At 35.7% G+C, this 14979-nt stretch overlaps 1 protein-coding gene across 3 annotated transcripts in view; it reads right to left on the bottom strand.

Annotated features, from left to right (window-relative positions):
* Window positions 1–14979, bottom strand: part of LOC106668754 (fibronectin type-III domain-containing protein 3A) — a 190604-nt gene that overhangs the window by 143130 nt on the left and 32495 nt on the right. For all 3 annotated transcript variants that reach the window (XM_024224980.1, XM_014397791.2, XM_024224987.1), the window contains exon 2: window positions 14633–14977. In XM_024224980.1, coding sequence (XP_024080748.1) covers window positions 14633–14977 — 345 coding nt within the window. The remainder of the gene's footprint in view (window positions 1–14632; window positions 14978–14979) is intronic.

Here is a 14979-nt window from a genome sequence, read left to right as displayed (position 1 = left end):
ATGGCCTCGGGACCTCCTTGATCCCTAATCATATAAACTGAGTGCCAGCAATGGCTGGCTCCTCAAAGCATGTGTCCTACCGGTGCAGTGCTGGCATTAGTGCTAGTGTTGTGCTGTGTGATATTTCATGCATGTGTACATATTTGCATAGTATACAATTCTGTATAGGTAACAAATAAATAAATAAAAATAAATATAAAAAAAATTTTAAAAAAAGGATTTAGTAGTCATCATACTTGACCGTATTAACTGTTTTAATTAATTATACTTTTTATCTGAGGTCTTGGTTGAGATGAAAAAGCTAGTGTTACGAGCGAGATTCGAACACACGACCTCAGAGTTGGAGTTAGACTCAGTGAGAGCAGGGGCGAATCTCAACCAAGACCATATATAAAAAGTATAACTAATTAAATTAGCTAAAAATTTATTACTCATAATAACGCATTAAAAGCAAAACTAGATTTAAAAAATGGTTAGGTAAATATTACTCATTCACTAAATGATTTGCTGGTTATGTACGGTATATAATAATTTTATTAGTTTTCCTGATCCGTTCCTTTACTGCTCCATGCAGATAATCAAATTGATGTTTCGTCATCTGAAAATGCAAAATACTGAACTACTACCGCACGATCGGCATTCTCTTCGTTTTCCGGAAGAGATATCACTGAATGATATAAGCTAGATTCAGGTCTAGTGAGTTTAACTTCATGAAACCAAAGTTTTTCTGTTCGTCATTGAAAGCAAGCAGATCGCTGCTGCTGCCACTACTACCATATCTTCCTCAGAGCTATTCATTTCGCGAATAGTGATGTGATATACACTGTATCGTTTGTCGTAAGGTGCTTGCTTGGATGTGCACACCCCACCAACACCCGTTGCGTCGGGTGTGTTCCCCCGCTTTATACTCTTGGTATTACGTGTCATAAACATCTAATCCAAGAATGCAAATAGAAATGTTGATTAAAGGTATTAAAACAATAACAAATGAAAAACCGCACCAATTTTTCTGCCTATCTGGTACAAGAGTGCTAATGCCCCTTACTAAACATTTTGGTGAAAAAGCAATTGAAAACCAGCAGAGTACGAATCTACCAATGTCATACAAATGGTTATGATAGAGCGACTGAAAAACTAAAACATGCCTCAGTTGCGTAGAACGAAGCGAAAAACAATTCGAGAGGTACCTCACAATTTTGACAAAATAAGAACCAAAATCCACTATTGAAGATGGCGAAAAACCGAAACCCACCTGGCGGACCGAAACGATCGAAAACTACTAAATTACAGATTTTCTATTCATTTCAATATTGACACAATTTTTATTATGTATTATGATTTCTGCTTATTGGAAAATGAAAAAAACATGTACGTTAACTTTAAAAATAAAACGAAAGTCAAGTAAGTTATTTAATTTTCCTATGATTAAATAAGTCCTAGTATTAAGCGAATGGGTAAGTTTTTGTACTGTTAAAAAAACTCAACATGTTGATATATCGAAATGTTCTGTTACCGGGTGACCTTTTCTTTTCCCCGAGGTTTCAGAAGTGAAGGGCCAACGAGAGTAGTTCTACAGCTGCAAGAAGCCGGATTGCGCTACACATCCGTCTCTCCTTTAAACGATCGGTTGCGCAACGTCTCGCTAAGCCTTCGACTTCATACAATTACTACGTTGTTAGCGACTAAAGAACTAACAGCAACCTTTCATCAAACTAACTGGAAATTTTTAGCGGCGTCATTTATTCGTCAAACGATGGCTATCGGAAAATAGTAAACGTGGAAGATTAATAGTAAAAATGATAAAAACCTCCTCAACAAACCCTATGTAAATCCAAAATTATCCAATAAATAATGATTGGATAATAAATCGGCGACAGACGTTTTCTTTCGATGCCATACACATAAGCGTAAGAATCTAATTCCAGCCCGTTTCATATAAAACACTGTGTATTTTTTTGTTTTTGAAACGGAAGTCTTCTTGGACAAAATAACACCACTTGGCAAAGAGCACTGTATTAAAATGGAAATTGGAAATGAGAGGGTTTCTAACCTTCTCCCTTCAGACTTTTAAATAGTGAATTAGGCAGGCAAAGAAGTCTTTCCTCCGGCTTTATTGAATAAAGTTGCCGTGTACGACCTACCCCATACATTTTTCACTAACATTCGTCTTTTATTTATGGCCTTTTAAACTCCTAAAAACAACTACATAAAAGATACAGTATGTTGCCCTTGGTTTCATGTGAGAAATCTGCAAGAAATTTCCATGATGAGATGTCCAACCCATGCGAATCGATAAAACGTGACGGAATGACTGACCAGGGACAACATGGACGTTAGTCGGCTACGGTATGAACTGCATTCGAATCGGGCACTTTGGACGGTCCCTGCCGTCGAGGGAAAGAAGCCGAAAACCTATCGAAATATTACCCAACGAGAAATGTCCATTTTTCCCATTATAGCGCTGTTAAAACGGTGTTAAAGAGTTTCCTGTTGAGTTGTTCTAGTAAAATATTTACTCTCAGTAACTTACTCCTTGTCATTTTACTCTCAAGCAGCATTCAAATTTTATTTTAATTTTAAACATGACAATGGAAACACGATTTAATGTTTTTTATGAGCATAAACTCGGTTCACAATTCAATTCAATGAAATATCCGTCCCTCCTTTGAGGGTTTTCTTCAGGAAAGGCGACCAACAGCGGATTAACCATCAATCGTCGAAAGGAAGATGAAGAAAGAATATCCCCATTAAACTGTCCAAGAACTTGTGGTACATCTTGTCTATAGAAAAACAATTGTTTTCGTACACTTTTAATGATTCGGAAATGATGGACAGTTCAGCTACACGGGCTGAATGATCATCAACAGGTGAAATATCAAGTGAATGGTGTGTCCTTGCACATCAATAATTGAGTCATAGGTGCAAATTTAATAACGTGCGACGAAAAAGGATCATGTGACAATCGACACAGTTAGACGTCAAAACTAACAACGGAATCATAATCTTAAAAAATTAATGACGACCTATCTACCAAGCGACGTTTTGTCAAAATGGGTCAATTTGAGTTTAAAAAGCAGCTAAAACTGGAAAGATTTCATCCTGTTGCAACATAACGCCCGACAGCATGTTTAAATAGAGACTATGAACAAATTAAAGAGTTTGCCGATGAAATCCAGCACATCCACCATACAGTCCCTGAGTTGCGAGTTAGCGACTTTAGCCTGTTGCTACTTCAAATTGATTCCGTGTATCAATCTTCATAAAATTTGGTCAAAATATCCACAAACACTTTATGAAACTAAGGAAATATCAAAAGTCTGACAGTCTACCAGTTTTTCTCGAATCTTGGACCACTTCAATCGTGGAAAAGTGTATTCAAGTGAATCGCACATTCAAATAGTTTCATCTCGTGACCTCAATTTTTACAACTCTGGTAAGTAGTTAATAACAAAATTTGTAGAAAAAGACGTTCATTTAAATATGTTTTCTTTTTCTTTTTTTCATTTATTTCCTGTTAATAAAAGAACATGCGTGGCATATAAAAAGTCTATAAAAGATGGAAGCCACCAACTATGCTTTTAGCTAAGTGAACACCTTGTTAGGTTATAGTTATTTTTTATTATAAAATTAGTATATTGTCGTGAAGTATCTTTATGTTAATTATTCATTCTTCTGACGTGTGGAACGAATTTATTTGCCAACAGTTTCCACTCACTTTTACTACACAGTCATACGACGAAATGTCGTTGTACACAAAAGGATATAGTTTTCATTTTGTAAATGTTAATTGTGATGATTGCAGGCCTTGTGAGCAAACTCATGGCGAACGGTTTATCGCTATGCCCATGTTTATGCGACGTCACCTTCAGTTCGAGAAGGCTTCAGAAAGAAAAGCCTCAAGAACACGCTGTAACCGACATGTGGTAAATATTGAGCAATTATAGATTAGATAAATGATGAAAAATGTTTTGTTAAAACTGTTCGCTTTTTCAATATCCTCCGTAAGGCGAAAAACTTCTCTTTAGTTGCATTTCCAAATCGCATTACATGAAAGATTTATTCGTTCTAACTATACGGGATTCGGTTTTATTTTTTACCTTTAAATCTTTATTTTATACCTATCGAATACGGTAAGATATGGTCCTAATGGATTTTATCACAACAGTAACTGCCTAACGGCTGTGAAATTTTACTTATTGGATTGGTAAATATAATAAACCTTAAAAAAATGGCGTTTTTATTTAGTGATATCAGTGATACTGGGTCCTATGAGTAAATTTTTTCCCCGATTTATGATAGTGTGGAGTCGAGGAATAATTCTGTTTTTTATTTGTGAGTTTGAGTGGACACACACACACACACACACACACACACACACACACGCACGCACGCACGCGCGCACACACACACACACACACACACACACACACACACACACACACACACACACCACACACAGAATACGAGTAAACTGAAGTTAAACTATAACCATTACAGTTCGTGGTCCGATTTAACAATTAACATTTTTTAATTAATTAATATTTATGAAAGGTATTGGTTGAGATAAAAAAAAAGTCAGTGTCACGAGCTGGATTCGAACCCACGACCTTCGGCTAAAGTACGATAGCTCAAGTGGTAGAGTAGCGGCGTATTTAGCGGCGTTATAGTTTAATTAATTAATTAATCTATAATGTACAACCGTAATGGTGGTTGTATTGATGATTTCATGTCAACTGATCGCAGTAACCGGTCAATTGATCACGAAGACATCAAGGAGCAAAAACATGATTAAAAATCTCGTGACACCATTGCCTACAGTACGATACATCAAATTCATTTTATGCAAATTATATAATGTATAAATGATACGTTATGCAAATGATAATGTTGAGGGGGTACAAAAGATATGTCATTTTTTCTTGTTCGGCAAAGTTAATTTAATTATATATCGTGTATTTCGTCGATCTATCCACCTTTCACCATTACCCGACCTCGGGACTTGGGCAGAATCGACAGACGATCAACATTCAAAGCATCATCAACATTGGCCAACCTTCATCGAACCGAGAAAGAAATACAAGTGCTATTGATACAGAGCTATGCGTATTTTGAACGTTTTGGCCATGATGCACAACCCGAGAGAGGGATCTCAACAACCCCTCTTCTCCTTAATGGAATGATATAAATCCTATTAGTGATTGTGTGAGACCTTGGAGAACATTCCTACCAAACGGCATTGAATTATTTTCCCTCGTTAAAGCAGAGTGTTATTTCAAGAATATAGTTAAATTATTATGCTGACTAGAGAATTTGTCTTCGAAGTTAAGCAATAGTTTTTATTACTGTGGCGAAAGATCGCTGGGACAATTGGATAAATAAGTCAACTTGAATAATCTAAACATCCTTTCATACGATTTTCTGTTTAATATCTCTTTAATTGGCCTGTCGCGTGATTAACTTTTTTATTTCCTTTGTCATACAGAACTTTCTACCACAAAAACGTTTTATATTATATACTTTTTGTATTTGAGGGGGTTGATGTTGTGGGTCTGGTGCGCGTTGTAGGGCAAGTGGCACACTTGTTAGTTGGACCAGGTATGTGGGCCAAGAATGCATGACAATGTCACAACGCTAACAGTACAACGCCCATAAAAAGAATTCTACAAAACAGCGGTCTATCTGATTTACGAATTAGCAGCAGGCATTTTATTTTCAGGCTTGTATGATTAGAATCATTACTTTACAGATAGACGAATTTTGCCCTGTACACGTTGCTAATGAAAAGGAAAATACTGTTTATAATAAATTCTGACTCTTACTTTTGAAGCTTTTTTCTTAGTATCTTGTAATAGAAGTTATGTATTTTTTAGTTCAAAGAGTCTTTCCATACAATGTAAATAAATATGCTTACATTAAAGTATGGTTATGATCTTTGTGAACTAATTTGCTTGTATTGTTATAGTTGCATAGTTTGTTGGATTTGTCATTGTAATTGTTATATTGTCCGACATGATGTTCCTTCCAGTTTCCACCTTTTTAACCTCTCTAACTCACAAGTAGGTTGCCAGATCTCCGGTTTTGTGATCCAATCTACGTTTTTCCGGAAAAAATAGATGAAAAACAAAATTATTTGTTGACGTCATCTATTTGTCGTCCTCACACTGGCTATAACTGGCAGCCTGGTGAGCTTTAAACACTCTTTTCACCGAATTTGTATAAAATTGCTGAACCAATTCTAATTCTAACCACACCGAGGAGCTATTGTTGGACGGCTACTTTCAATGATTTAACTACGTTTAGACTGATAGATCTAATTAAAATGTCTTAAACTAATAAAGGCCGAACGGTAGTTAAAATAATTTTCTATTGGAACTGTACGGATTTCAAAAGAGAAAGACTTCTTGAAAATACCTAGAATTTTTTCACAACTGTTTGACAACAATTTTGGTTTGTACTTTATCTTGTTTGAATCATTACTCAATTTGAACAATATATTTAAAATCAATTGTTATGATTTTTTTCTTTTCAATTAATTAAGGTTTTGGTTGAGATAAAAAAGTCAGTGTCACAAGCGTAGTGTCCGAGTGGATCCAAGTCAGGATAGCTCAAGTGGTAGAGCAGCGGCGTATTTAGCCGAAGGTCATGGGTTCGAATCCAGCTTGTGGTACTGATTTTTTATCTCAACCAAAACCTTAATTAATTGAAAAGAATTTATTTGGTCAAGCGTACCACCAAACCTAATAAAATGTAATAAGCAAAATGAAGTATACTTCACTAAAGCTCTTCGTGGCCATTTCATTTGTCGCCGAGAATCAAATAGATTACACGACATTTGAAAAAAAGCAAAAAGGAGGGAAAATTCAAAAGGTGAGTTGAGATGGGAAGTTGGTGTCCGAGTGGATGGAAGGCCCGACAGCTCGTGTGGTAGAGCAGTTGCGTATTTAGCCGAAGGTCGTGGGTACGAATCCAGCTTGTGACACTGACTTTTTTATCTCAACCAAAACCTTAATTGAAAAGAATTTATATCGTCAAGCGGACCACGAAACCTAATAAAATGTTAAGATTATTTTGTTTTTCGTTTCGTACTAAAAACTGAACCATGATTGACGGAAATAATTTTAATTACTTTTTGCCTTTATATTTTATTTTTAATCTAACGTGATTTAAAAATCTGCTCCTTCAAACTGAAGATGGCAAAATGTCCAAAGCGATTTACACAGCGGCAATAAGCAGGACGATCCGTAACGACCACATTACAGGTCATCCCGCAAACGCACAGAGAAATCTTCCAATAATAATCGTAATAAATTATGAACAAAAATATAAAATAGCGTAATGGTATCTTTCGAGCTAGCTGCCAAAAGCAACAAAATCTCAGGATGAAGAGCTAAGGCATCTGGTAACGATACGTACTTGCAAGAGTACTACATGTATTACAATCGTGTGTTTGTTGTAGTTTTTGTTCTTCCAAAACTGTCGAACGCATTTTCTACAAAACCAATACAAATGTGAATATTTGTTCGATTGACGGATGTAGGATGTAGAAGGGTCTACACTTACAAAAAAGGTAGCAAATGAAACTCGCTGACGAAATGGTATGCAGTCAATCATTTCGGCTGACATCACAAATCGACTCGCGTCGTGTAGACGGGTTTACGTACTTCCTGGCCGCTTTGAATATTAAGGTTAAGTAGTACTCAAGATGGTTCCGGGCTTGAGAATCGTTGTGTAACTGTTTGATGTCTTGAGCAAACGCTTGTTAAACGGATTCGCCACAAATGGGCCCATTGATCCGGACCTGAATGGATGATCAAAATAAAAATAAAAACGTCACGATATGTATGTCGTGAGAAGTCTATTTTTTAAGAAGAAAAACTTTTCAGGCTGTTTTAAAAGATTTGTTAATCATAAAAGTGAGATTAAACTGTACTAAATTTTGTTGTAATCGTAACTTTGATTTACAGTCAGACGTTTAGTAAATCCACATACGATTCAATAACTGTTTTGGTTATTGAAAAACATGGGAAGTCTTTTTTTTGTATAACTAATTAGTTTTCTTACTAATTAACCATTAATTGTGTAATTAGCGTACTGAACGATTAGGATATGTACAAGTCGAAACCATAAATTTCATGTCTTCCTTGGTCTTTTTGTTGTGACCTCTTCCAAAGGAAAGCTCAAGAAATGCAAATGGTGAGCCAAAGGTAGTAGCTGCCAAAAGAAATCCTCACGTAGAGCGGCTCTAGGGAGGTTTGTAAAAAAAGGTGGGATCTACCAAAATACTACTGGGTTCTACTAATTACTAGTCAGTGGTTGACACGAGTACGAAGTAGTCACTAGTTGGGTGGTGTTGAGTTGATGCTGGTCAGTTGGTTACAAATTACAGTTCAGAGTTTAGAGTTACGCGGGGAACACACCCGATGCAACGCTATGCGACGCTTCCCGATGCTATCCGACGTAAATCCAAAATCCAATTTTCCATAGATTGTATTACCCCCGTCAACATCTGCCCGATGCCACCTAACGCTACCCTACTCTACGCTCTGCGATCCCCACTGTCCAGATTTTCATCGGGTAGCATCGAGTACAGTCGAAGACAAACAAACCGGACACTCAAAAATTTTGCTCAAACTACATGTATTATTGTCATTATATTCATTACAACATACTTATTTTAATACGAACCAAATTAACCGAGATCAAAAATTCATTAGTTTTTAGAATTTAACTAACAATTTATTACACAGTTTTGCTCATAAAATTTAACTAACAATCTATTTCATGGTTTTGCTCATAAAACACACCATTTTATATTACACCATTTTCGACGAGTCGCCTAAGAACAGGACACACATATTTTTGTATTTTATTTCAAACTATGTATATGTAATTTTGTCGTTACAACATTCTTATTTTAATGTAAACCAAATTAAACGAGATCAAAAATTAATTCAGGATTTTCAATTTATTCGGGGTCAATCGAATTTTTGCAACACACTTTAGTGCACTAGTTGTACGACGATGAAGAGAACATTAAAACCGTACTAAATATTGGTCTACAATGAGTCGACAAAATTTAAAAAGTTTTGTTTTATGCCATTATATGAAGAAATTTGTAATCATATAATTTATCTTCTTAAATGCCTCCAATAAAGTTAGATCTTTATCTAGTTTAATATTATCTTGTGCGGACCCCAAAACAAATCGTGAAATCGAGTGAATACAGTTAAAATAATTTCAACCGGTAACCAACAAGATTACAATTCAAAAATAAATGTTTTATAAAATCCCCGAAAACAATAACTATTCGCATATCTTTGTAAAACAACTTAGCAGAATGAACAGCCGATTTACAGGCATTTCGAAAATCGGGAATTCGCATTTACTCATTTAGAGATAACGCTTTCGAAAGTTTGAAAATGTTAAGGACTTGAGTCCGGTGGCACGAATATTCAAGTGGAAATCAATCAGGCTCCAACGTTTCCGGATTCCCTCTCAAAACCCGGTTCAGGGGCGTCGAATCTCCTGCACCTTGAAACTGGAAATCCAGAAGAAATTCGAATTTACACGGGAGAGTCCAATACGCCTTTCTACCCCCTTCGACGCCTTTGCACTAATATTTGTTGTTTGCATTTTACATTTAAACGGATTCGAGCCAAAAATACACCCGGTTATACTTTATAATTCACGGGGTGTTAATGCCTTCCAACTATTTTACCCCGTTCTGTCCGTATGCCAATTAGTACTAATTCGGTAAGAATTTTTCTGTTTGAAGAAACAACGCACCCATGTTCTCCGACACCAATGGTTTACATATGCTAATTGAGTCTGCAATAGGGAATCACAACGTTTCTATTTCCTGTCCATATGAAGAAGTAAGGATTTGTTACTTCAGCACTTAAACTTTCCTGGAAGATATTCGTTTCTTTTATGAAGTAAAGAATGCTTCTCGGTGGTATGATTTGTGAGGTGCAACAACGGTTTTCCCAGGTACCATAGTTTTTCCTAGCTAATGCGGAACAGTTGCATACAGTTGCAATTTCTGTCACTTTAGACATAATCGACATTGGTCATATGCTTATTTTTTTGACGGTGATATTTAATTGGAACAGTTAGAGTTTTTGTTCCTTTCTATTAGTAGGATTTCCTTTTTCTCTCATTGAATTATTTTGGGTTCGTTACTTATTAAAATTCTATTTTAATGTGTGGTGATTAGTGACCGTTAATCGATAATTATTCAGAAATCGTGAGATGCGGTCTGGTGTGATGTAGGTTTCAGAAAAACATTTTCTTTATCGTGCCAACGTTTCGATCTTTATTGAGATCATCTTCAGGGCTCAAAGTGTTTGTCTTCTGTGTAATTGTGCCATTCTTGCGTGTCGTGTTGAGAGTGCCCACGGGCTAATAATTATTCTATTTTAATGTGGCTATGGTTTATTCCACATTATGGATTTGGGTCTACGGGTTGTTCTAAGCTACTTTTTTAAAAAGCATATCGCCGATTGTTTTATACCTGGGACCGGCTAATGTGTTAGGCTATTTGAAGTCATTTTTTTTTTTGGGGGGGGGGGTTATCAAGGCACTTCCAGACAAATTTTGACGTAATTTCGTAGGCTTGGAGAGGTCTGAAAGTATAATTATAGCTGTACCTTTGAGTTGTTTTTTTTTTACTTATTTCATGTGTACAGGTTACTAATACCAGTTAAGCCTGAATGATGGTTGTGGTGGGGTCGAGGGCCATGTCATGCTCAAAGTTAGGCCTCTTTATGCCTATGCTTAAAGAGAGTCGTAACACGGAGTCAAACTGCCGTCCGTATACCATAGGTTAGACTCCTTTTGTTTATATCTCTTCAGCTCTCTCTTTAATAGTTATTTTGGAAGATTTTTCAATCTAATATATGAAGGTTATGGTAAGTCGGAGATAGTTTTTTCCATGTCTATTATTTTAAATGTATCAAAGATTTTGGTACGGCTGCAAACTAGATGCTGTCTGTTCAATGAATTCTCAGTTACACCATAGCCACCATCCTTTTGACGTATATAGGTAAGGGTGGTAGTTTGAGTATAGTTCCATTGCGGCTGTGGATGTTGTTATAATAACAATGATGCAAGAGCATGATATTCTTTGAATGCTTGCAAGGATTTCCCCTGTCTTTCTTTGTTTTATTTTTGACCACCACACGTAACTTGATTAGTTACCCCAAAATGACTTTATGATCACATCTTACAATTGTCAGACCCATGATCACCCAACGATTCTACATGTTTTCTCTCTTCTTCTTCAACTTTTGACATTGTTTCTTCCAACTTTTTGCAAGATGATTCTTGAATTATTATTATTGCATGTATTGCTCGGCAGTTCTAACCTTCTGTTCTACATGCATGTATATTTCACTAACAGAGTTTATGACTATCCCATAGAAGTGCTCGGCTAATTCTAGTAGAGGGTGGATCTCCTTGCAAAATATCCGCTTCCCTCCATTTTGGGTCCATGGATGTTCTTGATGAAAAGGTCTAAAGGCTTTCTAACTCATTCATATATCTTTCATTTTTTTTAACCTCTGTCATAAAATATTGAAATCAGTCTATTTTAGGAGACGAAATGCGTGTTGCAAAGAATCCTAAAAATAGAATACATTTGATTAACTATTCCGTCTAAGGAAGTCACCAAAAACTGCCCCCTAGGCGCTTCCGAAATTATCGATAAAGTAAATCTGATATAGCGAAAACCCAACGGATTAAAACAGTGAACCTGCTAGCTGATATAATAAATTGAGTTGAGTAGCAAATCAGTTCCAATTTTCAATATGTTTGCAAATTTTAATTATAAATTCAATTAAGAAGTAAGAATTTACCAATATTTTAATATAATCTTACCACAATGGAAAATTAGTTACTTATGAACTTTCATAAATTTAATAAATTCTTGCGTAGTTTTAGTAATTATACTGCCATATGAACTTTGTTGGCTAACTTTTGATCGGAGGGCGTTGAGCTGTTTTCATTGTTTTCATACTGTCCTATAACATGTTCTAAGAAAGTTTTGAACCTACAATTTAAAATTATTTGTTGATTATTGTGACTTTCCCTTATATATATAAAGTGGAAGGTTTATGGGCCGACAAACAGCTGAGGTCATCGCCGGCCCTCCGCATGTATTCCTTCTCTTTCCTGTCTTTCTCGCGTATTTGACTTTCCCTTAATTCTTTTGATTCGGTACGCATCATAATATATCGTTATATTTTATTGTTTCAATATATAAGATGTTTTATTTCTTCAAATATTTCTTTCTTTCTTCTTCTCAGACCCTAACTAGGTTTCAGCGTACACTGAAGAAGATCAACTGAATTCCGATTTCATAAATCCTTTTCAACGGAGACTTTTAGCTTTTTTTCTTCGATCTTTTGAAATAACCTAAATAAATCAAAATGTAAATAAATAAATTCTGTGGCCTTATCTCTGTTAAGGTGTGGAACAGTTTTATGTTGATAATTTAACGCTGCGTTTAAATATTTTTTGCCCGAACCGCTTATTCCTACACATAATCATATATTAATAATTTAGGAAGAATACATTTTTGATATATTTTAATGCGTAGAGACCTGACATTAATGAAGAGCTGTAATTATGCTACTGAAAAGCAAATTGTTGTTTTAAAATAATGACCCAAAGCAGAATAGAGAATCTCGCTTTTCTATTTAATTGTAATAATCAATCCATTCTGGTCTGATTGACCAAATTACTTCTTTCAATTAATTAATATTTTTAAGTACGGTTTTGGTTGAAATGAAAAAGCTAATGTCACGAGCGGGATTCGAACCCACGACGGCTCGAAGTCGCGATAGCTCAAGTGGTTACAGCAGCGGCCTATTGAGCCGAAAGATCGGGGTTCGAATCCCGCTCGTGACACTAGCTTTTTCATTGCATCTAAAACCTTGCATAAAAATTAATTAAGGTTTTTAAGTTGAGATAAAAAAGTCAGTGTCACGAGCTATCTAGCACTAACTTCCCTTGTCAACCTCACCTTTTGAATTTTCCCTCCTTTTTGCCATTTTTCAAATATGTAATCTATTTGATTCTCGGCGACAAATGAAATGGCCACGGAGAGCTTTAGTGAAGTATAATTCATTTTGCTTATTACATTTTATTAGGTTTCGTGATCCGCTTGACCAATTAATGTCTTTCAATTAATTAAGGTTTTTAGTTGAGATAAAGTGGATCGAAGTCACGATAGCTCAAGTGGTAGAGCAGTACCTCGTCGTGGGTTCGAATCCCGCTTTTGACACTGACTTTTTTATCTCAACTAAAAACATTAATTAATTGAAAGATATTAATTTAATATCAAGCGGACCACGAAAATTAGTGAACTTGCATAAAAAGATTAATTAATTGGAAGTAATAATCAATTATTATAGTTATGTAAAATGAAAAAGCAAACATTAGCAATTTAGTCCAATTAAATGGAATCGTATTTTTTATTTATATAAAAATCCTATCTTCATTTATTTTTTAAATATATTCAATAATAAACAAAACGCCTCTTAAAATGAAACACAACATGACACATTTTACAAAACGAACCGAATACTGAATGAATATAATTAATGAGAAAAACTTACAGGCTAAAGGGTAAAGGGGAAATGGATTCCGTACAAAATGAAAGCTAATTGAATCATGCTGTACAAGAATAAGAGCCCTACGGGTTTAATTGGTTGCACTCTGTTCTTACGAACTCATATAACGAAGAGTCATTTAGAGAAATATACAACCCCTAAACTATTATCCAACCTTGTCTAAATCGATTACCAGATGTAGAAAATAAAGTTCGCCTGATGATATTTGTAGATGACTTTTAGAAGACTTAACTTTCCAAACTTTAGCCCAAAGAAATACGAAATGACAATAAATAGTTATTAGAAGGTTACTGAATAGCATTGTTTATGATGTAATTCTCGGCAGAAGTCTGATGTTAAATAGAGGTTTAATTGTATTTCTTAAAAGAGAGGTGGGATTGACCCAGTAAATCTAAATTATCAATCAAGAGTCTCGAAAAGCCGTTTTCCTGTGCATTCAGCTATTTTTCTCTTAAAGAAAAGGTATGAAAATATTTTTGAAACTTATCTTCAAGTTTGTTAATTCGTGAAGTTGGTTTCGTACATATCAGTCATTTGATTAATCCCATAAAAAAATTAATACCTTCGCAGTAGACATAACTCCTTTTAGATTTTTGTACCTAGCACTTATTAGAAAATATTGTGTTTTTTGTTTTTATAAATAATAAAACTTAATTACCTAGTCAGTGAATAGTAGTTTTGCGCAAATGTAAGGATATATTACGTGCTAGACTTAATTAACGTGTAACTGACTGATGGACACCCAAGACAGAATATGTTTACTTTTCCAGTATTGAGAATCTTGAATTTCAAACCTATTGTTGGAAGCTATGCATATAATCAGAATCCAAAATAAAAAAAATTAATAACCGTTATTCTTGTTTTAGCAAAAACCAGTCTTTACAAGCTGAAAAAGGTGAAAACATGTAACACGTAAAAACTAAGCATTTGTTCCGCTTCGAGAACTTAATTCCGTTAAGAATGCCTAACAAGGCCTGATTTAAAAGTAGACTGCCTACCTTTAATTGTCTGGACGTTGTCGCCCATCTGGAAGCTGACGGTGACGCCTGGGTTGACGTGGAAGTAGACGACGTGCTGATTCGGGGCGGTCTGCGGTTCGAACCCGGGTCCGAAATGGAACGTAGCCTGGCCAGTAGGAATCGGCCCCGCCGTCGGGTAGGACCAATGGTAATGGAAATGTTGAGTGGCCAAGTTGGATGTTCCCGAACGCGGGATCTTGCCTTCGTGGTCCGTCCCGTGGTGGTGCGATCTTGGATTGCTGCTGTTGTTATTGTTGTTGGACTGCTGGTTTCCCGGTTGTCCTCCGCTCGACTGTTCGCAGTCTTCTTTCACTTTTACCATATCT

The sequence above is a fragment of the Cimex lectularius genome, unplaced genomic scaffold (assembly GCF_000648675.2).
Source record: "Cimex lectularius strain Harlan isolate CLEC.00 unplaced genomic scaffold, Clec_2.1 scaffold25, whole genome shotgun sequence".
NCBI classification, from domain to species: Eukaryota; Metazoa; Arthropoda; class Insecta; order Hemiptera; family Cimicidae; genus Cimex; species Cimex lectularius.
Note: the sequence above shows the minus strand (reverse complement) of the source record. Positions and strands in the feature narration are given on the sequence as shown.